This window comes from Leptonychotes weddellii, chromosome 7 (assembly GCF_054177405.1).
Source record: "Leptonychotes weddellii isolate Sample4059 chromosome 7, ASM5417740v2, whole genome shotgun sequence".
In the NCBI taxonomy this organism is placed as follows: domain Eukaryota; kingdom Metazoa; phylum Chordata; class Mammalia; order Carnivora; family Phocidae; genus Leptonychotes; species Leptonychotes weddellii.
Window position 1 is genome coordinate 72758161 of NC_138375.1, and position 25703 is coordinate 72783863.

Here is a 25703-nt window from a genome sequence, read left to right on the forward strand (position 1 = left end):
GAAAAATTCACTCCAAAAACAAAACATGTTAAACTATTCTTTTTTTTTCTTTAAGATTTTTATTTATTTATTTGACAGAGAGAGACACAGCGAGAGAGGGAACACAAACAGGGAGAATGGGAGAGGGAGAAGCAGGCTTCCCGCGGAGCAGGGAGCCCGATGCGGGGCTTGATGCCAGGACCCTGGGATCATAACCTGAGCCAAAGGCAGACACTTAACGACTGAGCCACCCAGGCACCCCAACATGTTAAGCTATTCTTTTCAAAATATATATTATGCTGGATGTCAGCCAGCCACAGTTAAGGCAATCAGTTCAGTTTTCACAGAACACCTATCTAATGACCCAAGGGCTTGGCATTATCTCCAATCTTATAAATGAACATTCAAATTCCCTTACCTTTAAATATCTCTGAGTTTATCCTGAAAATTTAACCTGTCATCTAGTAAAACCTCCTCTGGTGAGATCTTTGGCCTCTGTAGTATTTCTTAAAGAATCAATTTTTACTTTTCTTCAAGACCAAATACCAAGACAGGGCTGCGTAATTGCTTACTTAAAACAGTCAAGATGGCATGGGCTCATTCAGGCCCCCAAATATATATAATATATAATAACAGAAGGTTCAGATAAATAGGTATACTTCCATTGTGCTTTCTGGTTAAGAGTGACTACCCTGACAAGGATAAAGAGCAGTTCACTAGCAGTTTTATCCGGTGGGGAGGGATATTATTTTAAGAAAGCATTTTTTGTAATATTGTATGAAAATGAGGAGATGTACATTCTTTTAACCTATAAATTGGATATTAATCAATTTTCTAATTATCTGTTCCTGTAGTTAAACAGATTAGTACTTGTTGATGATTTCCTAAATGTAGTGAAATATCAAAGTAAAAATGTCTGAGATAAAGTTATCTTATGTTACCTGTGTCTTTTGAATTTAATTTGTCTGAAGTTGCCTTTCTAACTGACCTTCTCATAAATACCTTGATTCAAACATCTCATTGGTCCTTTCCCAGTTGAGAGTTAACAGAGTTGATGCTAACCAGCCGTTCATTCTTCCTACTGATCTCTTCAGCTTTGTTTAGCTGACACTAAATAGTCATTAGTCACTACCTCTGCAAAGTCAGTTTCTTCCTGGCCTTGCCCTTCTTCACCCTCCGACATACCCCTAGAAACAGTCCTGCTCACAGCCCTGACCCTCTTTTGCCAATCCAGCTCTTAGGCCCTTCTAGCTCCCTTCACCTATCTCCCATTGAAATCTGGAAGGAGCTGCTATCAGTCGTTTCCCATTGTTTTTATAAAGGATATACTCTCTCTACTTAACTACATGACTTTAATTCTTTTTCATTTTATTTACTTTATCTCAAATTGTAAATTTTTAAAAAAACATTAGCAAGTAAGTGAAGAAATAGCTTCAGGGAAGATAATCTTCCTAAATTTCAATCTGTTTTCCCCATCCCTTAGTCACTTGGTTCCTAGAGATGAGTAGCCATGACTTGGCTCAGGCTCAGTTACTGCAGGCCTCTTCTTTGGGGAGTCTGCATGCCTGCATGCCTGGAATTTCATCCTCTTCGCTACAGCCTCACCTATAGGCCCATTCTCCTGGTTTACCTATTCCAGCCTCCTCCTCCGGGACAGAGCAGATCATGAAGTGGGGAGGCAAGGAGAAGAGTGGAGGTTCTCTCCTGTTTTTAACTAAAGATGATTCTTTGATGCATTTATTATGTGTTTTAACATGCTGCATGTTATTTCAATTGGTGACCCCCACTTCCTTACCCTTTTTGTGCCTGTAATGAGCCACTTAATAACAAAAATGTTACTGGAGTGATAGGAATGAATTTTCTTTTCCTTGCCAGCAAAATTACTGTTTCCATAGATTTTTTTGTTGCATTGTGCATGAAATGGTGCAAAATATACCACCTTGATTTCTTTTTTTTTTTTTTTTTTTTTTATTTGACAGAGAGAGACACAGTGAGAGAGGGAACATAAGCACGGGGAGTGGGGGAGGGAGAAGCAGGCTTCCCGCCGAGCAGGGAGCCCGATGTGGGACTCGATCCCAGAATCCTGGGATCATGACCCGAGCCGAAGGCAGACGCTTAACGACTGAGCCACCCAGGCGCCCTACCACCTTGATTTCTTACATTTTCGGAGTTCTGTACTCCCTGGAAGCTTAGTAAGTGTGCTGTTGCCCTGAGCCTTCCTCTTTTACCATTGGGTAATAAGTTTTGAATACTAAATATGTCAGTTGGATGCCATTTCTCACACTTCTGGGTAGTACTCTAACAGGATGTGTAAAGACAACATTTTGGTTTTCACTGTAGTCATCTACCCTTGTTTTAATACTTGAATTTTTCTTTTGGCATGGGCCTACAGATGGTTGAGGTTGACAGTGAAATCTAGCATGTGACCCATAGAATCTGTATGGAAGTAGACATATTGCATAGGGGTTTCTTAAGCTTTTCCATCTCCTTCAGGTACTTTCTGCATCAAAGAGAATAGTGAGAAACCACTGAGTTGTTTTTTTATGTCTTACATCAGAACTCTAAGGTGAGCAGTCTTTATGGGTGGACAAGGGGAAGAAACATTTAGCAGAGGATTTGGAAAATTTCTGCTGAAGCTTTGGACCTGATCCGAAAGAAGAAACTATACTATCCAATTGGAATGTTGTACAGTCCCCTTTCTAGAATTCTTTTTTCATTTCTTAAAATATAACTCAGTAAAGATCATGATACTTTTATAGAATTATCTTTGCAAAGCTGTTTTGGGGTTCTCTAAGCAGACTCTTATAGTTTGCCTTCTTTAGAAAAATCTTGGGGAAATTTGAGATTAATTTTCTTAACAAACTCTGAGTTAGCATTAGTGATGAGTATCTTTGAATTCACCCTATAATTTGTGTCTCTCATATTGTTGAAAGGATATGAGGTTTACTGTGGAATTAGAAGTGATCTATTTGAAGACCAGTCCAGCTTTTAGGAAATAAGTGTATGACTTTTTAAAAGGCTAGAAAATGTGTGATAATATTTGTGGTCATTTGTAATATAGCCACAGAATCATAGATGTTAGATCTGAAAGAAAGCATCCTACTCAGCCCCCAGATTTTCTAGATGAGAACTGTTAGCCCAGAGATGAGTGACTTCTTCAAAGTTATACAGGTATCAAAAATCAAATCCTAGATCTTACTAATATTCAATTCAGTGTTCCACCACACAAAACAACCAAAATATTTTTATGTACTGCTAGAATTAAATTTATGCCCATAAAAAGTCCATTTATTGATTGAAATCTGAGCATCAACCAGTTTTTATATTATCAGTCTCATTCCTTTGAGAATTCCTGTTCCTCTAATGGGAACCTTAAATATCCTGGTTTCCAATTTAGTATCACACTGAAAGTACTTGCATTCATTTATACATTGTGTCCAATCACTGTATAGTAATAGGCTTTTTGTCTACAAACCATCTAGTTTCTCTTTTAACTCATGAATGGCAAGGATACTGATGATCTCTTATTTGGCTCAGCCCATGTAAAGTACACTTTGAGACCCTAAATAAGTGTCTTAACATAAAGTGCTACTTCTTTCAAGTTCTTTTTTTTTAATAGTATCTTTGCACAGTGGGGCAGCCCCATGTCTCTGTTGTGTGTAACATACACTCCCTGTGGGCATTTACTAAGTAATAGTCATTATGATAAGAATTATTATTACAGCCCCATTTCTTCTGTTTCCTTTTATTAAGCCCACCCTTCTACCAACTAGCTGAAGAAGCCTATCATATGCAAAACATTTTACTTTTATATTGTCTCTAAAGAACTGTTTTCAGTAAATCATGTAATATAACATAATTATGGAATCAAAATTGGAAAGAACATTGGAGAGCACTCTCTTGTGCCTACTCTGGAAAAATAAGTAAAAGTAGAGTAGTCCTCAATAAGTCTTCAATAACTAACATAGATCACAGCCATTAAGATCTGTTCTTTTATATCTGGTATAAATCTTAATTACTACAATGGAATCCCATGACTTATATTTATGTCTCCTGTGGAAAAACTATTTAATCTTGTGAGTGGTATGGGAAATAGAGAAATCTATTAAAATCTGTTAAGATATTTTAGTAACTATATTCTTTTGAAAAATATATTTTTGCTTCTCCTGAAAATTTTAATAGAAAGAGTTACCATGAACTGAAAGGAAGTGAGTGGTATCAGATTTCACTAAACTCAATCCTGAGAATGATTGCCTTGAAGGATAAATAGGAAAACCAACATTCCCAGGCAAGCCAAAAGACAGTGCACAAAGTTTTGCTTGCCACTACCCATCAGAAGTTACTATAACTTGGGTGAGAGGGAAAAAATTTAAACTTGGTTCCCAAAAAGATGCTCCTGAATTCAAGTAGAAAGTGTAATCTGGTCCCTGACGATATCCATAATCTTTATTTTTTATTGTTATGTTAATCACCATGCATTACACCATTAGTTTTTGATGTAGTATTCCATGATTCATTGCCTGGTGCTCGATGCAGAACGTGCCCTCTTTAATACCCATCACCAGGCTAACCCATCCTCCCACCCCCTCCCCTCTAGAACCCTCAGTTTGTTTCTCGGAGTCCATCGTCTCTCATGGTTCGTCTCCCCCTCCGATTTCCCCCCCTCATTCTTCCCCTCCTGCTATCTTCTTTTTCTTTTTTTTTTAACATGTATTATTTGTTTCAGAGGTACAGATCTGTGATTCAACAGTCTTGCACAATTCACAGCACTCACCATAGCACATACCCTCCCAATGTCTATCACCCAGCCACCCCATCCCTCCCACCCCCACCACTCCAGCAACCCTCAGTTTGTTTCCTGAGATTAAGAATTCCTCATATCAGTGAGGTCATATGATACATGTCTTTCTCTGATTGACTTATTTCACTCAGCATAACCCATAATCTTTATAGCACTTCTTTACCAAAGAAAAATTTAGTTTGTACTAATTCTTAACTGGAAATTCCTTTGTTACTAAAGTAATTTCCTTGAGAAATAACCTTCTTGATTTTATACTGGGGACAGCGCATTTGAAGGCGGAGGACCAAAAGAAATACCCAAGTCAGAAAGCTGTACACCATTCAGGCAAAATCTGGTTGGAGAGGAAAGCTGGTCCCATGATTAGCGAGCTTCCCCAGCTGGCCTGTAGGTGGGTGTGTTTAACAGAAGGAAGCAATGGGAACCCGCCTGTCAGCCAGCCTTTAGAGCTAATTAGCTCAGCATACAACAAAGATAAGTGAGCCTGGGAGGAGGGCCCCCTGAGGGGTCTTTAGATTCTGGGAAATGTCTGATTGGCAGATGTTAAAAGGGATTCTTTGGTAATCCTGTGCATCAATGAGCTGCACAAATTCAGTCCAGGACTGCAAGAATTCAGGCATGAGGACACTGTGCAGTAGGCTCACACAGGCAAACCCAAGATGGACAGAACCTTGGAATCCCTGAGACACATCATTGCCCAAGTCTTGCCTCACAGAGACCCGGCTCTCGTCTTCAAAGACTGTAAGTACTGAAGGGGAAAAAGTTTTCTGAAAATAGTCCTAAACGTCTAGTCACATCCTATTTAAGTGTGATTTCTCCTAAATCTCTTTAGTCGTGAACTGTGGTCTAAGTGAAATTTAACTTGTTCCTGACTACAGTCAGGAGAATGATTTCATTTCACCTACGGGTATTAGTCGCTGGGTTATTTTGTCAGTGATACATCTTACTAACTGGAAGTCTTTCCTAAAATACAAGACTGCCGTAAGACTTAATGAACTCTTCCAGATGCTTTTTTAAATAAAGCAGGGCTGATTGCTACTGAGATTAAAACTAAAAATAACTTAGATATGATAATAAATATTCTGTATTTGTTAACCTGTTTAATCCTCAATAACGTATATTAACTGTGTTAAATCAAGTATTGTGTCTGAAAATTTTTGTTGCAAGCAAACAACAAATCACCAGTGAGCTCTTAAATTTTGGTAACAAATTATAACATTTTAGTTAAAAGGCCAATAAAATTAGAGTCTTCCCACCTCTGCAACATACCCCCGCAAAAAAAAATCCAAACAGCTATGGCAAAGTTATTTCAAAATCCTTTTTTTTAATGATTATGAAAAATAATTCAATCAAGCTCTCCAGTTCTAGCAATACTATTAAACCATTTGTCATGTAACTTAGTTTCTGGAACCAATTTGATTTCCTGCTGCTGCAAAACAGACTATCTTCATGTTGTATCTTATCTACAGTGAGTTTCATATTACAAAGGGCTTCTGAAATAGAATTTTGCTATGGAACTGCCCAAAAGGTAAAATGCATATGGAATTTTTTTTTCTTCAATAAGTTACAGCTTTCTTTGTGAATCTTGTTATGTTTGTCTCCATCAAAACATCAATGCTTGGATTTTTGCTCTCTGATTGCTGAATAATGTTAGTTTCCAGATGTCCTTTTAGTTTATATTTCTCATATGTGTGATGAAGAAAAAAATGTTAGGCCATTTTATTCTATAAAATTTTCTTCTTAGAAATTGTTACCAATGTGCCCTTTAATGGCATATTAAAGCACTTTATTTCCTTCCTTTCTTCCTTCCTATCTTCCTTTCTTCTTTCTGTCTTTTTGAAAATTGTCTTCAATCATATGTCAATATCTATGCTAGACAAATAAAAATCACTCCTCTCCCAAACTAGCCTGGAGTCTATTTAGGTTTAGTGTGTTTCTTTAAGTGAAAAGGGAAGAAAAGAATGTCTTTCTCCTACAATAGCACTGAATTCACTAGTGAAGGGTAAAAGGGCTCTTGACCTGCTCAAACCTTTGGATAAATTGTATAGAACCAGGGGTCTTATGCTGCGGGTTTGGAGAGTAGAAGCAGTAAAAAGAAATAAAGGAGCAATTTTTCACTGAGTTTCTTGTGAATTTAAGAAGTTTAATCTGAAATTATATGGTCCACTTTTTAAGCTTAACTAAACCCCAGCAATTGTTTACAGTTTAGGAGAGAGAATAAAATAGAAAAGGGATTAAAATAAAACATACATTATGTTCTGTCATCCAGACCTTTGCAGGAACTCTTTTATATGGAAAGATAAGGAAGTGTCCTATTTCATATATTTCATTCATTAACACAGAACCTAAATTTGATCAGATAGCATTGCGTGCTTACCCTGGAATGGGCTGTACTCTGCAACTGCTTACCTGGCTTAATAGGTGTAGGTATTAAACAGCTGATCCTCTCCACTCAGGTGTTTCTAATATGAAAAATGACTAAATGAAAGTAAGCCAAATGGCAAATTTCTGTACCAGCACTTTTTATAACATTGAAACATCCAACCACTCACCATCCTCATGGAATAAATGGGAACAGGCTTACTCACTTTCTGGGGCAGGACATCAAAAGTCTGCCTGGGGGTTATGCCATGCCTTGGCAGCCTGTCGTGCATGTGCCAGAGTTTAGCACACGGACTCATTTTCTTTGCACACCCATAGCTGCTGCCACCACACTCATCTTTTACACAGCTTGTAAAAAGCTGCCATCAGCCCTGAACAGCAGGTTCTGAGCAGCCTCCTCTCCTCCTAGTTACTCGTGGCCCCTTTTCCCCCACCCCAATCCAGTCTCCCTGCCAGGAGGACAGAGCTAAGCACTTGAGTACATCACTACCAAATCCTTAAGAAAAATTGCTACCTTGCTTTCCTGCAAGTTGAAAAGCCAATCCAAGAATTTTTAAAACCCAGGACAGTTGAACAAAGGAGCATTAACACACACACACACTCTCTCTCTCTCTCTCTCTCTCTCTCTCAATCTCTCTCTCTCTCAAAATGCTTTTCTTAATTTCTATAAATGCAAGGGCAGGTTTTTTTCTCTTTTCATTCTTTGGAAACACATGATACAAGGGATGTAAATGATCATTTGATTAACTTTTTTTGCCTTCAGTGGCTTTTGATTTATTTAAAAACAAGCAATTGTAAATTGAATTTTCTCTTCAAGTTGGTCAAGAAAAGCACCCAGGGAGTTTTCTAGTCTGAGACCGATACACATGGGGATAGTTACATTCATTTAAGGAGATATTATTTGGATGCTTTTCTCTGCCAAGGAGGCCCTCCAGGTGGCATTTTGCAATGCATTAAATCTCTCATTTGTTTTAGACAAGGTGTTCATCTGGCAGTAGTTGCGCTTTGTTTTTTTATTTTCTTTCCTGGAAGGAAATGAATTCTATAACAATTTTTTGCTTTTTTCCAGAACTATTTCACATTTCAAATGAAAAATAATGGAAAGACATTTTAAAGAAGGTGGGCTCTCAGTTTGAAATTTGCTCATCTAAACTGACACTGGACTGTTTTTCTCCACTGCCTAAATGTCTCAAATTTGTAGCAAGTAGCTCTAGGAGTCTCCAAACCACCAGACAGAATCTCTTTGCAGGGAAATTAAGGCATAGCTCCATGTTGCCTTCCATTCCTGGCTTTGTTCAACATCCAGTTTCTTTTCATTTGTCATGTGTCACAACCAAAGATGAGCTATCCTAAAAGCAGTGACAGGAGAGTCGGAGGGGACGGGCATTTTTGAGGAGAAAAGAGCTTGTCCAAAGACCTATCAGGCAATACAAAAACAGTGCATTGGGGAAGGTGGAGACAAGGCTGTAAAGGCAGGTGGAATCACGCAGAAGTGCAGGCAACAGGGAGCCATCGGCGTTAACAGTGATGCTAGATTATTTCTGCAAGTTTATGGCGTTATGTTGCATTGGGAAAAATATTATATTGACATGTGTTGGAGGTACACTTCCTGATACTAAGTTAGGAAGAATTGCAGCTTTATCAACAGCAGAAATCCTCTTGTCCTCCTGCCCATTCACACAAGATGCAAAATTTGCGAATGTAAACATGCCTGTAGTGAGAAATCACTTTGACTAACTGAAAGCCAAAATCAAGGCAAACTTTCCTAAAACAGATTGTTAAAAAAAATGATCTTCATTGTCATTGAAGCCTTGAGAATCTGTTGGTTTCCAGCATTGACTTGATAAAGTGATGTTAGATTTCATTAATATGTTTGCCCAAATTTCATAATGAAAAAGTGAGAAGAAACCGTTACTAAACATTGTACAATTAGAAGCAAATTTCTCACGTATTTGAGGTGCATTAATTTCCATTTAGGAAACATTTTTCTGCATGAAAGTTTTTATTTATATCAGATAGGTGAATACTTCAAAAAGTATATTTTTACCCTTTGGAAAAATTGGACCAGACTATAGAGCTATTAAAAACATCTTAGTAATCATGAATCTGGCTGTATGCAACCCAAGAGAGCAAAAATCCTCAGGAGTAAAGTATTTTCTCCATCCCATGCTTTTTAGTGTAGTTATCTGAAATCTATAAATTTGATGATACATTTATGGTTTTTGCATTTCACAGAAAGGAATGGAGTAGGATGTAAGGGTTGAAGGTACTTGTGCAGTAAAATCTCTTCACATATTGCATTGCATTCCACCACATAAAGTGCGCCTAAAAATATATGGTTAAGGAAAAATAAAACAAACCCTCCACTGCTCACTAGCTTTTTTTGGATTAACAACTGCATCTTAATTACAGTAATTTGAATTTTGATAATTTTAGCATCTAAACTGTGAACTGAAGCCTATTCAAATGCTAGTTTTACTTTATTACAGGATACAATTAGTTTTATTTTAATTATACTAAGAGACAAATGCAGATTTCAGTTCAGCTATTAGTGGCATAAGCACTGTTCTCTAATCCTTTTTTCAGTATATATACATTTGATAGATTTAAATACTGAAAGTCTCAGCCCCAGAGGAAAATTTTTTCGAAATGGAAAAAAAAAATAATAAGTGGCCTCTTGATCACTTAATGGCCATCTGTCCTGATACATTTATTTTTTAATATATAAGTAAGATTTAACAAATCAAAATAAACTATGATCGACATTCAACCTGTGATCAAATCTAGTCCTTCTTCATGGTCTGCTGTCGCATCTCACTGTAGGCTTTTTTTTTAACAGTTAAGATTTGTTAGCCTGATCTCAACTTTAACAACTTCTGAAACTCATGTGTTAAGTTACAGCCATAATAGGATACAGCTGCACAAGGGTGAGTTTCTAAGTCATGATTTTTCTGTTTAAATGATACGGTTTTACTGATTATGTGCTACAGATTGATTTAAGAAATGTAAGACAACTTTAGAAGACCTTCATAAAAGAATCTTCTGTATTTAATACATTTCATATTGAAGTTTTAACCCCAAAGGCTCTCACTTCTTTTCGTCTATGTTCAAATGCTCATGTAAGTTTAGTCTGTCAAGGTAGTTAAAACAGTCTTATTTTAAAAGAAAAAGGAAAAAAAAAAACAATTCTTATTGAAAGTTTAATATTGACAAAATAGTCAATTATTACACTCCCTGTAGTTCTCTGTATTCTTTCTCTGCTGTCCATGGAATGCTGTCTGAATTATGGTTTTGCTTTTTTTTTTTTTCCTACTGCAATGATAATCAGTTGATCCCTATTTTGATCTCATCCCGTTAGGCAGCTGTGGGAACCGGTCATTGAGTCACCACTCCTTTGGCGCTCATAGCCTATACTATGTAGTTTACATTTCTCTTGTGCATTATGAGTTATAGCTTTGCTGGCATGTTTTTGTCCACACCTAAGTTGGAAGTCCCAGGAGGGCAAAGCCATATCTTGCTCTTCCATGTGCCCTCCCTAGCAGGTGCACAAAAGACATTTTTTGGTTGCTGATTGGTTGGTTTTCTCCCTCTCAAGAAGGGAGGAAGATTTTTCCTATTGTCAGGTGTTCTCCTTTACTATAAAATAAACTGTACCTTCTAAAACAAAATCCACTGACACCTTAATCACAGCTTAATTGCATGCAAGGTAAAACTGACAGCCAGATGAAACAGTGTGGAGGAAGAAGGGGCTCTGGAAATTAACACAGCCACCTCAGACAACTTGCCCAGAGCACTGTCTTGGGTTGGCCATGGTAGAGCACGCTAAATCATTCTATACACCACATTGGCACAGTAATTTAGATTGCCAGTCCTTATATTCATCTTCAGGGTCTAACCTCAACTGTGGGTCACCAAAGGCCGTGCACCATGCTCTTTAGGGCATAACTCTATGCCTTGAACTTGTACATAAACCCTAGTTAGATAGCTATTTCAGAGTCATGAAGGGCTTTCTTATAATGACTTTTCCTAGGGAGAGTACATTGTAAGCCTAAAGGCACATTTGCACAGATTGATCATTTTAACTAAACAGAATTGGTCAGCAAAGCAACCAGTGTTTGCTTTTATTTTTTTAATCTTTGATTAGTTATCTAAAATCAACAGTCCTACAAAGTCTCCTAAATACAGTGTAATGTCAGTGCCTGATGGAACATGGGAAAGATATATACTTCCTGATTGGTTAAATAGATTACATCCTGTTTTTATTTTATGTAGCTTTTGTGATTGGATGACATCATCTAACCATGGTGCATGTATAAACCACACATGGAAACTGAGGCATGTTGATGCTGTTTAATTCTGGTACACTTAATGATCTTTTATTTTAATTTGTCGTTGTGATCCCTTCTTGCTCTCCTTCATATTCTCTCCCCTTTATCTTCCTAAAAAAAAAAATTTACCCAGTACTTCCAAAGATATAAAAAGGAAATGTCACTGGGGCACCTGGGTAGCTCAGTTGTTAAGCGTCTACCTTCGGCTCAGGTCATGATCCCAGGGTCCTGGGCTTGAGCCCCACATCGGGCTCGCTGCTCGGCGGGAAGCCTGCTTCTCCTTCTCCCACTCCCCCTGCTTGTGTTCCCTCTCTCACTGTGTCTCTCTTTGTCAAATAAATAAATAAAATCTTAAAAAATGTCACTTAAGTTTCCCCCCAAATCATTTACAGTTCAGCAATTTTAAATTTTGAAGGTGAAAATTAAACCAAAAAGAATGAGATACTTTTTGCACATTTTGGACAATCTCCCAAGAGGTTGGTTAACTTTGTAAAACAACCCAAAGGATCATAATTCCCTCAAGAAAAGTATTCAGGGAAGCACGTGGGACCAGAGCAGAAGAAAAGAAAAAGCAAATGAAAGGAGAAACAAAACCAGCTTTCCAGCTGCTGGAAGAGCTAGATGCTGACTCTGGAACATTTTACTAAAAGAAAGTTCCTCTCCTGGGAACAAAGTAAGACTCCAAGCTGTCTCAGTCCTGCAGTGTAGCTGTAACTATCTTTGAAAGAGTATCTACGCATAAGAAAAAGGGACCCAAGATTCCTACAAGTTGTACCTGACCTGACACGCAAGCCGTGTCAGCAAGATTCCATTAGCCTGATCAAAACCTTGCAGGGCCCGAAGATGGTTATAAATGATTAGACAACTAGGTCTTGGTCAGTGTCCTGGAGTTTACCAAGCCAAACACAAGACCCAAAGATACCCTATTTTACAACCCATTTGGCACAAATCATAAATTGGCATCACACCTTTAGCTTGCCCCTTAAATTATTTGGGGGTCCTTTTTCTATTTTTCCTCAAAAAAAAAAAAAAAACAACTAGGAAATCACATTTGACAAGAATAAGTTGTACATGATCGAATTGCTAGAATAGAAAATACTAATTAACTTTTTTAAAATATCACCTGCTAAGGCTGATTTAATTAAAGATTATATTAAAATATTCCATAACATAAATCTATCTGTTTGGAGGCAGAGAATCAATTTGAAAATATGTTAATCATCTTGAAAGCCTTTTAATGATTTATCCTTAAATGGTAACCTTTCCAATTTGTCTTTAACTGTTTTGGCAAGGGGTATTTTACACAGCTAGAATTTTTTCTCTGTAAGGCAAAAACAAAGTGGTTCTTTTTTTCTGGATAGATTTATAACATACTTTTAAGAGCCCTTTTTGCATGACTCTCTCATGTAGGACTAATCTCATATTAAGTAATTGAACTGGGCAAGGAACTATGTTTCTATTTTCCTGAAGCATAAGCAGTCATTAAACATTAATTTTAAATAAAAGTTAGTTCCTTTCATTGTTTCTGCTAAGAGCAGTTCTATTGCCTTTAGCATCCATTAGAAAGTGAATAATTTGGACAAACATCCCTATTTCCAGATTCTGAGATGTAGCATTTCATCCATTTACTTTCTGGCTATTATGAAGCTTTGACTTTATTAGTGAATAATATCAAAAGAGCCTTCTCTTTTCCATCTCTGAACTCTACATATTTTGGAAGTAAATAGCACAATGTGTAAAATTAGAGAATTTTCACATGTGTAGACTTTTTTAGAATGTTTAATGATACGGTTTCCAATCCAGGAATAGTCAGTTTCAAAGATGCAATATGCAAGCATATAATCATGCCATTTCCTTTCTTCCTTCACCTTCTTTAACCACAAGTAATAGCTAACACTCTCGTGCTTACTATGTGTGAAGCTCTATTCTGAGCATTTTCCGTTTAAGCCTTACAGAAATTCTGTATAGGAAGTACTGCACTTTACAGATAGAACTGGAGCAGTTAGTTAGGTGTCTTTCAGTGGTAAAGACAGGATTCAAACCCAGGCATTCTGGCTCCAGATTCCTTGCTTTTAACTACTAAGTAAATTGCCTGCTGGTTGATAGAAGGTAGAGAGACAAGATGCAGTTCACATGTTACTGTGTTTGAACCAGTGACTCTATTTGAGGACTCTTCTATAACATACTCAATAATCCATGGGGCATTTACATTCTATACATCTCAGAATGCCCATATGAAAACATAAATCATGTGTCCCTATTGGCATCTTTATCGCATCCAGTCCATGAAAATGCCAAGCTCTGAATTTGTAGGATAAAAGCCCTCTGAGTGTCCAGATATTGATGATCTTGTCTGAAGGGGCTTTGTGCTCCTTCCAGGCTGCAAAATGAGCCTTCTCTTGCTTGTCTCATCCCCTACCCACTTTTCATAGATTTTTATGCCCGAACTCCTCCCAGAAACTTTCTACTTGGGGTCACCCAGATCTACAAGAGCAGCCATACATTCTCTCCCAGTGTCTGGGCCCTGCCTCTTGGATGGAGCCACCACAAGCAGCACAGCACCTTAGGCAAAGACAAAGGGCAAGGGACTCTGTGCTCCTGCCATTCTTACCCACTCAGGTAAAGCTAGGGCACTAGGACAGTGGGCTTGATTTCCAGTTATTAGAAGAAGCTAACTCCCCTTATCCTGTCTCCTGTCAAATCATACCCCTTTCCTATGCCCCTCTTACACAATTCCTTGGCTGAGGCATTATTAGTATTCTTACTCTTTTTGTCAAGCCATGCTTACTCCTTTGAGAGCACAACTTCTCTCTTATCATGGTCTAGATATCATTCTTCTGAAGTGGCTCAGCTTAGGCCTTCCTCCAGGGCAGATTTTTCCTGAATTTTTCAGCCCACATTCATTTGCTTTCCCCCCTGTATTGATTTAAGTACTGTGCCATAAATTTTTAGGTTTTATATATTACTTTAAAATCATCTCTGTTCTACAATGTAGCACTCTAATATTTTCTGCACTAATTATATTGTGCATATATTATGTCTGCAATCAGTAAATGTTTATGGGAAGAAGCCTGTTTTGAACTTGTTTTTTTTTTTTACTTCATATCATCAAGGTCAGGGTCATCAGATAAACCATGCCAGTGCTACAGTGCTGGTTAATTATGGTGTTCTGTTCCATTAATTCCAGAAGCTACTTTCACATCCTTTTCAACATGCTGTTCCAGGCAGTCAACATAAATGGATTAGGGTTGGCACTCCAAGATAAAATTACTCACCATCTCCATTCAGGATTTTCCTAAACCCTAGGTATTATGAAAATAAAGACCTAGCTAGAAAGTGACAAACAATCATGTCTACTCTGACCAGGCTTGATCTTTCTGCACCTACTCCATCTCCAGCTGAGGCATGGCTGCCGCCACCACACCCATGTTGTGTGAGCACCATGGTAGTTCATACATGAAACCTCCTATTCGAGAAGGAAGTCTCAACCCCTCTAGGAATCATAATGACTTCACTTACTACACATTCATTCAGTTGCACTCAAATGGTTCAGAAATGTGGTTTTCTTATATTCCAAGTGAATTCAACAGTTGCTTGTAGGTGAATAGCCCTGTGATGGGTACCAAGGAGGCTAAAGAGAAGAAAGAACCAGAGTCCCTGCCCTCCAGATTCTCACAGTCTGCTGTGAGTTAAGTAATAGAAAACTGTATGTTGTAAGATGAATTGTTATCACAAGGCATTTCATTCCTCTGGCCAGAAAGAAGTCCAGCCAAGTCTGACTTGATCAGTTTAGCCTGGAACACCACATCCATTTCATTAGCATGGTTTAGAGGAGATTAAGTGCTAAGACCCAGGACCACTAATGGAATGAGAGCTCAGAAAAGGAGATTCATGTGGGCTCAAACCAGTGAGTAAGGCATGATGGAATAGATGGTATTTCCTCTGAAGTTTGGGAGTAAATTGGATGGATAGAGGGGAGGGGCAGAAACAACACTCCTGGGAGAACTTGAACCAAGGTACAGGTTAAAAAAAAAAAAAAGTATATATTCAGGGACAAGTAAAGATACTGCTTTGCTGAAGCTGATCGAGGATTTCTGAGAAGGTCAAAGGTTGGATGGTCAAGGTATTCCACATTGTTGGATGTCTTCACTGGTCAACTGCCTTTTGTGAAAGCCTTAATGCTCACCTTTTTATAATCAAAAAGAAAACTTGAGATAGGGAAAAACAAAAACCTCATTCAGGAGAGATTTGTTTGGGGATTGAATTACCACTCTCAAAACTCTCTCACATTGAAATTTCAAAACACAGTGACAAAGAAAGTAACTACATTAATGCCTATAAACTACTTTGCAAATTGTCATGTTGATACACAAAATATTCAAAACTGCTAAAGAGGTTTGTGTGAGTCAGCTCAGGCTACTGCAACAAAATACCGTAGACTGGGTGGCTTAAACAACAGAAATTTATTTTCTCACAGTTCTGAAGGCAGGGAAGTCCCAGTTCAAGTTGTCAGCATATTAGCTTCCTGGTGATAGACCTCTTCCTGGCTTGCAAATGGCTGCCTTCTTGCTATATATTCACATGGCCAAGAAAGGCAGCTCTGATGTCTCTGTCTGTTCTTATAAGGGCACTAATCCCATCATGGGAGCCTCAGCCCCATGACCTCATCTAAACCTAATTACCTCCCAAAGACCCCACCTTCTAGTACCATCATCCTATGGGTTAGGGCTTCAACATATGAATTGGGGGGTAGGGGACGGAGGGGAGAGGTAGGAGGCACAAAAATTTAATCCATAATCAGAGTCAATCACTTGTGTCTGAGAAAGCAATTTGGGGCAATGCAATGGATTAAGAAGCTTGATGGGCAAAGTAAATTCAGAGGTTAAATTGTTTTCTTTACTCCAGATGTTATAAACTGATAGAAGTCACAAAAATGAACTGGATTTCATGCTGTTATTCTTAGGATCTCCCCAACAATTCTCTTTCTACTTCCTCCCACATCCCTAGTCTCAGCCATTTGATATTCTACTTCTTTATAGTAATTTTACCAGTTTAACATCAGTTACCTTGATAAAGGTAACTGTGGGTGTTAACACCTGTGGGTGTTAAACCTTGAACTAGGAGGGCTGTTCAGCTTGTCCTGACTCCAGCATCAGACAAATTGTTAGCCACCTGCTTTCTCCCAGTTTCCAGCTTCAGATGCATTACCTCCCTCATGTTTTGTCCAGGTTCACTATGGATGACCAATTTATCTTGTCCTGGCTGTGGATAAATCCCTTTTACTTTAGTGTCCGTTGAGACAAAATAGAAACTTTTTTAAAAAGAACTTTACTAAACTTAGAGAGAACTAATGCATAACCAAAAAGGATATGTTCCAGACTATAGCTCCTTGACATTAAGGTGGAAGGCACAATCAAGCAGACAGACTTGACCTTTACTTTTGCTTATGGCCCTCTGCCCAGAAAGCCAGTCCAAGCCCCTCTTCAGTCTTTTGTCATTCCCTCTTGTTCCTCTTGTTCCTCTCATTTCTCTCCTCTAGTCATCTTTACTTTAAGAGAGGGACCAGAGTGGGAGGCCTAGTCACAGCCCTCTCTGAGGCACACATCAGTGGGCATTTACACCATTGCTTTAAACCAGAGCAAAGTGTTGGCTGAAGATTGGTTATCAGTATACCTGTTCACATGGACAGAGACCACTCATTCAATGGGATAGTTCCAAGCTGGAAACGTGTCATATCACTTGTATGAAAATATACAAATATTGACCTTTGCTTTATTTGACTTTGTCAAGAACAAGTGTCAAAAAAAAATGGCCCCTGGGAAAACAGGTGAAGTAATTCTTGTGGAGAGCCTCATATTGCCAACAGCCTCACAAATGCAGCACATTTCTTATACTTTGATGATATTCAAACACTCCGCTAATATTTATTATGCTCCTACCATGTTCCAGATACTGTGGGAAAAATGATATAATTCTTCCTCTAAAGAGCACCATCTCCAGTAGAGGTAGACACACATGAAAACAACTTAAATTCTGTCATAATTAGAGAATGTCTTGGAATGAACAAAGAGCATGGACTGTGCATTCAGACAGCAGTAGGTTAAAAATCCCAGGCCTAAGACTTTGTAGCTGTGTGATTATACCTTGAGCATCTTTAATTTCTAATCTGTAAGTTGTGGATGATAATACCCATTTCTAGGGGATATTGTAAAAATTAAATGAGAAAATGCATAGTGCCTGGAATATAATAGATACATAATAAAGGAGATGAGAATAACAACTTGTTCCTACAACAAGGCTTCTCAAACTTCAATGCACATCGGATTGCCTGGGAATCTTGTTAAAAATGCAGATTCTGGTTCAATAGGCCTGGGGGGGGACCTGAAATTCTACATTTCTAACAAGTCCCCTGGTGATATCCAGGCTGCTTCTTCGAGCACTGCAGTTTCTGTATCAAGGGTTTAGTGAATATTTTGTTTTTGTTTTTATTTTTAAGTAGCTGATGCTGGAAGTTAATCCTAAAAGATGAGTAGGCCATCTAGGAAGACAATAGTCAGTGGAGAAAAGGGCATTCTACGTGTAGGAATGGAAGTAAAGGGCTTGCCAGTAGCATAGAAATCATGGAAGTATATGAAGCCTGGAAGGTGACCTGAGGAGAGAAATATGGAATGAGAAAGCACATCAAGACATAGGATCTTCTATGCGTTGCCAAGGAGTTATTTATCTTGTAGGTAATGAAGAACTCACAGAAGGATTTTATGAGTGATTTGATGAGCTACAAGATTTAGATTACCTGGGAAACAATTGGAGGCTGGGTTGGATAGGAGAATAATGGAATTCAGGAGGATATTGTTGTATATTTGGTGAGATATGAACCACTGCAGCAATGGCAGTATGAATTGAAAGGAAGTGAGAACTATGAGAGGCATCAGGATATAGAATTGATAAAACTTGGGCATTAATTATTAGGAAGGAAAGAGGACATGAAGTTTAAGGTTTCTGCCAGGTTTCTGATTTAGGTGACTGGGAGGTGATAATATTACTTTCTAAGTAATTCAGGAGGAAGAGAAGAGTTTATGGGAAAGAAAATGAGTTGAGCTTGGGAAATGTTGAATTTGTGTCACATCTAACGAAGTATCTATTAACAAAGTTGGAGTTATAGGAGAAGGGTGTGGAAACTGTCAGCTTATATTATGGTGGATGGAGTAATGGAGATAAGTTATGTCATTTAAGGAGAATGGTAGAAAGAGAGCAAGAAAAAACAAGGATAAAATTCTTATTCAAGTCAACACGAGCGGTGAGCAGAGGAAGAGAAACCCACACAAGAATTTGAGAGGAAACAATTAGAAACAGAAAAGCAGAATCAGGACAAATACTGTCAGAAAAGCCTAGGGATATGAGAGTTTCTAGAAGAAACTGATTAGCTGTGTAAAAATGCAGTTAGAGGTCAAATACATAAAGACTGAAAATTAGGAATTGGTGATATTTGCCAGAGCAGTTTCTGTGGAATAAAGTGTAGAAGAAAGTCAGATTGTGGAGGGCTAAAAACGAATGGAAGATAAGGAAGCAGAGATAGTGATATAAAATTTTTTTTCTAGCAGCTTCTCTACAATAGGATAATATTAATAACTAGTAGTCCAATATAGTCCCAAGGGTGGGTATTTCATTTAATTGATGGATTGATTGATTCATTTATTCCTTATCTAAAGCATACTTTTGGCTGCTGAGAAGGTGTGAATAAAAATAGGAGGTGAAGAGAATTACTACTAGAACAATGCCATTTGAGACTGGAAAAAATAACATGGAGCTGGGCACTTGTGCTGATGGGTCACTAGGTGTGGGGATGGATATCACATGCTTGGTAGCCCAAATCTGTTCTGAAATAAGGAAGGCAGGATCACTGGCTGAGCACTGAAGTGCAACTGCTCCTAAGGACTAAACTGTGTAATGAGGCGTCTCTTCAAACTTGTGTTTTTCTTCAGCAGAACTTGAGCTTCTGCTTGCATTTTCTTTGATATTGTCCATGAACCTTGTTCTTTCTACTTCAAAAATATAAAGGAGCATGTGTTTTTTAAATAGAGCATCCTCTGATATACTGATCTTTGGAATTCCAAATAGCAAGCTGGCCCTCTTCCCTCTGCACTCCATTCATCTGGTTTTCCAGTCGACAAGAGGAGATAGAGATAGAAAGATGGATTGTGTGTGTGCATGTACATACATTGTACTCTTTAGAGGTGATGACATGCATAGGACTATCAAAGAAGTCTTCCAAGGTTGCAAAATGAAAAATTTGAAAACTGCTACTTTTATTCATGTAGAATTCTACTTAGTACATACCTTTGAACTCTTTAATCCACATAGCTTTACATGTCAAAAATCTCGTGTTCATTTCACCTAGACAATCATGAGTCTTCATTTCCCTACGCCAGTTCTCAGCTAAAATTCATTCAACAATGAACTAACTTAAAATAGCAGGCTAATTTACCTTGTTGACTATCAGAGCAAAGGCCGGCTTTGGTTTTAGGTTTCAATCTTTAGGACATCCTGCTGAATTCTGGAGATCACCTCCAAGTAGAAATGCAAGTCAACCAGCTCAAAAATCCTTGTTTTCTTGGAGTTGGGCAGCAGGGGAAGATGGGAAGCAGAAATACAGTTTAGGATATAAAAATTCTATTTTGAAATGTGTCAACTGATAGAAAATATTATTAAATATTTTTGAATGAATGAAACACTCTGTAATGACCAATGTCACCTTGACCACTTCAACATGTACTTTTTAGTTAATTCAATTATCCTCTCTGATAGTCTTACCTTTTCCCAGTTTTTTTTTTCCAAAACACTTCTTAAATACTGAACACTACAGTTTTAAAATATACACAGGCATCTAATTCCTTAGGCATCTTGAGAATTTGCCTGAACTATACACTGTGAAGCTGATCCGTGACCTAGGAATGAGGTAAAGGAGACAGGTGCTCTAGTAAACAGCTTAGAAAGTGGTTATGCATTGTTTTTGCCTCCAGGTCAAACTCTGTGACTTTCCTGACACCCTGAAAAATATTAAAGCCCAACATTTTGAAGAACAGTTAGGAATGTTTTTAGGAGGATGCCAAAGGGCATAGACACCATGTTATGCCAAGACTGGAAGAACAAAAACAATCTAGAACTTGAGGAAGGCTGAGAGTTGTCTGTTTTAGTGTACTCTCAGATACATGTGAGAGACACCAGTTAAAATGATTAAAGGAAAAAGCAGATGTGTTGGCTCAGGGGCTCAAAGTATGCCATCAGAACTTAGTCTTTCTTTCTGCATCTCTTGGTTCTACCTTTCTCTCTGTTGGATTTCTTCTCAGCCAAGTTTCCCCCTTGCTTCGACTGTGCCACACTTACCTCCTATTACCCCAGCAACCCTAGGGAAAAAGGAGAATCTCATCTTCAAACATTTCCAACAGAAGTCCTGGATGCATTCATTGGTTCTAAATGACTTGGCTTTGGTCAAACCCCCATCCCTCAACCCTGGAGAAGACATGGTTGAAGGAAAGATGATTGTTTAAGGAAAACCTTTGTGCTGTTCCCAGGCAGGCAAAAACAACAGAGTCCTATATTGCCTTTGTGCACGCGGTGGACTCTCATGTGAATAAGGGTATAAACTTCTGTGAGGCCCCAGAAATGAGAAATAGACCATTTGCATGAACCTCACAGGAAAGCAGATTTCAGCTTACTTCCAAGAAGGATCTTTTCACAACAGGTAGAACCATTAGGAGTTGAAATGGGCTGCCTCAAAGTGTGCCAAGTACCAGGTCCTTCCATTTGTTCAGGTATAAACCATATAGGCAGCTGTCAATAGTGTTGTATAAAGAATTCCTACATTAGGCAGAGCTTTGCCTGCATGACCTGAAAGGTCTCTTTTGACGCTACAATTCTATTATCCTTGTTAATTTCCACAATTCAATTTGTAGTACAGCATAAACAAACCAACCAAATTTGATCTGAAACTTCTGCAGGCTATCATAGGTCATTTAATCTAAACCACATGGCTGTAGCCATTACTCTGTTTTCTGAAGTCATCTAACAGACGTGGTCCTTAACAAGGTCTCCATGTTATTAGTTTCACTTATGGCTTTTTCCAGCCTCCTGCTTATTACACAATTGCTTTTCATTCTCCTTTAGATTGACATGGAGAAGAGCATGAAAGAGTTTTCTTCTTTCTGCCTTTCTCTTCTTAAATCTTATAATAGGTGGGTCCCAATTAAAATTACACTTTATATTTTTACCTCCAAATTTGGCTTTCACTTGGCAGGTTCAAGAATCTATGAGAAACAGGAGCAGGGGCCATGGAAAACCATAGCTCTAAACTTTACTGAGGCAAATTTTCAAAGAAGAAAGAGTGAGATTTTTGAATTTTTGATATTAAAAATTAATTTATAAAGTAAGTTTAATATATTGCAATATTGTTAGAATTAGGGTACCAAACCACTTGAACCATACTCATGAAGAAATAAACACATTTGTGTTAAACAGGATTTGCTTCTTTCACAACTGAAAGCACTCCCTCCCACCATATACATATATACTCTGTTCTGCTTAATCTAGAAACGACATGTTACACAATCCAGCCTGCAAATAAAATTTTGTTTTTGCCAGAGTACATCCATCCTTAATAACTGATTATGTTTTTTTATGTTTTTCAGTGAATGTTGTGTCAATGCTACAAGAATTTTGGGAAAGCAAGCAGCAGCAGAGAGCTGCATTCCCAAGTGAAGGCGTGGTGGTCTATGAGTCGCTGCCATCTCCAGGACCTCCCTTTGTGAGTTATGTGACCCTCCCAGGGGGAAGCTGTTTTGGCAACTTTCAGGTAAGAAACAACCATAAATTGGTCAGTAAAAGTTAACTGGGTTAAAATAGAGTAAGTCTTTTTATAAAATGGTAATATTATAAGCTTTCTTGGTTGTAGTGAAATGAAAGTTATGTTGCATTCCATTAAAATGGAAGTTTTTATATTAGAGTGTCCCCTGATATTTCTTTATGGAAAATTAATTTTATATCACTTTATTTGCCTGATAGTTGCTGCCTTCCCTCAAAATATTTTGAAATAAACCATAAAGAACAAGGAAACTTCTATAAAGTCTTCCATCAGGGCCCTTCCATCAGTAGAAAGTCTCCACTTCCTTGAATTTTGAATCAAATCCTAATCAATCTACTATACACCAAAGCATGAACCAACAGCAAAGGTTGAGACTCACAGGTTTTGGGTTCAGGCACCCATGCTAAGTCCAAGTTCTATCTCTGAATAACTGTATATCCTTGGGACACTTATTTAACTTCTTGATTTCCCTGACTTTGAAATGGGGAATAATATCCATGGTGTTAGTTGAAAGTCATGAGATATATATGCAGTGTATTTATCTGGCACGTACTAGGTATTCCAATTATTTTTTTTGATAATTATTATAAAGACTCTTCTAGTTGGTTAAATCTTTATTATGTCTATGATAAGGGTAATGATGATACATTTCTAGTTGTATACCAACTCACACAAAAACATTGCCTATATTAACCATTAACATCTGATTGTCCAGTGTATATGACATATATTCATTCAGTGACTAGGAAATATCAAGCATTGGGCCAAGTAATGAGAATATAGTCCATACCTTGAGGAAATCAGTGTGCAAAAAAATTAGAGTAATCAAACAGAGTTATATTTGAGGGTCAATGAAAGCATAAAGAAGAAACTTCTCAGTTTATAAGTACTCCTTTAGTGCAGTAAGCTATCTCTCAATTTTCAATAACTGGCAAAAATGTCTTATTTATATTTTATGGACAATATGCTCAACAAGCATTCAAGTGTCCCTCATAGATTTGGTAACAGAAGCAAATTTCCAGTTATGTTGTCTTGGTAGTGTAAGTCTACAAAACTTCATGTCATGTAATTTTTTGGACTAATGTCATACTTGATATTATTTATATTTCTACCTTTACTCTCCCTTTGAACCTAGTGTGCCTCACTCATTTATTTTATCCTGTTACTGTGTATCTATTACATGTTATTTCAAACCTTTATGAAGTCAGGGGAGAATATAGTTTAACAAATGGACCTACAAACCTATGTCTGACTCAGATAAGTCAAAGGATTTATGGGGAATGCAAGCACAAGCTGAAATATGCAGTTGAGGGTATCTTTGCTAGTCAGTATAGGGGACATGATCATCCTAGCATAGGGAACAGCATGTGAAAAGGCCTGCCTCAGAAAGAGAAAACCACCAGCACTTTCAGAATTTGGGAAGCCTGAGTACGTCTATGGCAGGGACGTGGTAGGAGATGACGGGTTAGGCCCACATATCAAACCATAATGGGTCTTTATGCTCTGCAAAGGAGAATAGGTTTTATTCTATATAAAATCAGAACCCCTGAAGGATTCTGAGCAGGAGACTGATGTATTCAAATATGTTTCAGAAAGATTATTCTAGCAGTAGCTTGGGGCTAATTTTAAGGCTAATTAAAGAACTATTTTCAAAACTTCTGGCCCAGCCAGCCACTGAGGTCTTGCTTTCTCCTACCCTGAACATTGATCAACAATGGACCTCTGTTTGACCTCTGACTAACAACAGTGAATTGCCTGATGAGGGTGATTTGAAAGTGGGTCTAGAAGCCTCAAAACAGAGCTTAATACAGGCTCCTGGGTGGCTCAGTTGGTTAAGCGTGGCCAACTCGGTTTTGGCTCAGGTCATGACCTCAGGACTGTGAGATCAAGCCCTGCATCCAGCTCTACACTCAATGGGGAGTCTGCTTGAGATTCTCTCTCTCTCCTTCTGCCCCTCCCCCTGCTCATGACTTGTCTCTTTCTCAAATAAATAAATAAATAAAACCTTTTTTAAAAAAGCCAAAAAACGAAAACAAAACCACTGAGCTTAATATAACCACAGACAGACAAGGATGAGGGGCAGGAGACGGGGAAGAAAGGCAGCAACCGAGGAAGGGGTTTCCTAGTCCACGTGAGCCTGCAGGTCCATCATCAAGCATTGTAAGGTGAAGCTGGCCTACTCATACAGAGCTGCCATCAGGCTTCCCATTCAGGGGGGGGACTTCTGGGGAAACAGACCTACTCAGCCACAGAGCAAGGTCTTGCCAGCCAACTGAATGATTCTCTTTGTGCATGAATGTCAATGGACTAAAGACCACCAAACATTTGAGGAAAACCAAAAACAAAAGAGAAAGGCCAAGTCAAACAAACAAAAGAATATAAATAATTCAAGCCACAGATGACATAAGAGAGGATTCCAGTGAGTATCCTCAGAAAATTGGGGGAGGATATTTATCGAAAGCAGCTATGAAAAAAGGAGAAAGCAGGGAACAAGAAATGTAAAATACGACTGCCAAATTGGAACAATAAAAATAAATAAAAGAAGAGCAAATAGATGAGTGGACATAGGTCACAGCCAAATTAGTGGAGATGACAAAATAAAAAATAAATAGTAAAGTAAATCTTTTAGAACAAAGAGCAAAAAGACAAAGAGATGGGAAAAAAAATAATACAGGAGACATGGAGATAAATCCTGGAGGTAGACATTAATAAGAGTTCTAGAAAGAGACAAAGGAAACAGAGGGGAGGAAATAAATCACAGGAGCAATTTTCTTTCCCCCCCCCCCAGATATTTATTTATTTATTTATTTATTTATTTATTTATTTATTTATTTATTTAAGGGGGTGGGGAAAGGAGAGCATGAGTCGGCGGGGGAGGGCCAGAGAGTAAGGAAGAGAATCTCAAGCAGACTCCCCACTGAGCTCGGAGCCCCAGGTGGGGCTCAGTCTCACAACCCGGAGATCATGACCTGAGCTGAAACCAAGAGTTGGATGCTTAACCAACTGAGCCACCCAGGCAGCCCAACAGAAACAATTTTCTTGAGTTAAAGAAAAGCATAAATTTTCATATTGAAATGGCCACCGTATTCCAAACAGGATCATGACGAAAGAATCACAGAGCTCCATGGCTGTATGGGACTTAAGGACAGCATTCTGCTTAAAAGATGGATGAAGGTGCTTTTTTTGATACTAGATTTATAATTGATCTCTGGTTTGGTTTTTAGTTTTTAATTTTATTTTAATGTAGATTGAATTTTTATGTAAGATAGCTTTGGAGGACCTGATGTAATAGGGCGAAAACTGGCAAACCCAGTCAACAAAACCAAACTATTTTTTTGAAAAGATAAGAAAGAAAAAT

At 38.1% G+C, this 25703-nt stretch overlaps 1 protein-coding gene across 6 annotated transcripts in view; it reads left to right on the top strand.

The window, feature by feature from the left end:
• LIX1 (limb and CNS expressed 1) overlaps window positions 1-25703 on the top strand; it is a 59970-nt gene that overhangs the window by 5072 nt on the left and 29195 nt on the right. For 2 of the 6 annotated variants that reach the window (XM_081826529.1, XM_031030116.2), the window contains exon 2: window positions 22173-22336. In XM_081826529.1, the coding sequence (XP_081682655.1) occupies window positions 22187-22336 (150 nt within the window). In that variant the 5' untranslated portion in view covers window positions 22173-22186. Of the gene's footprint in view, window positions 1-1958; window positions 2172-4705; window positions 5519-8228; window positions 10087-22172; window positions 22337-25703 lie in introns of those variants that run through there. The other 4 variants (XM_081826524.1, XM_081826525.1, XM_081826527.1 and 1 more) reach the window with 4 other exon arrangements.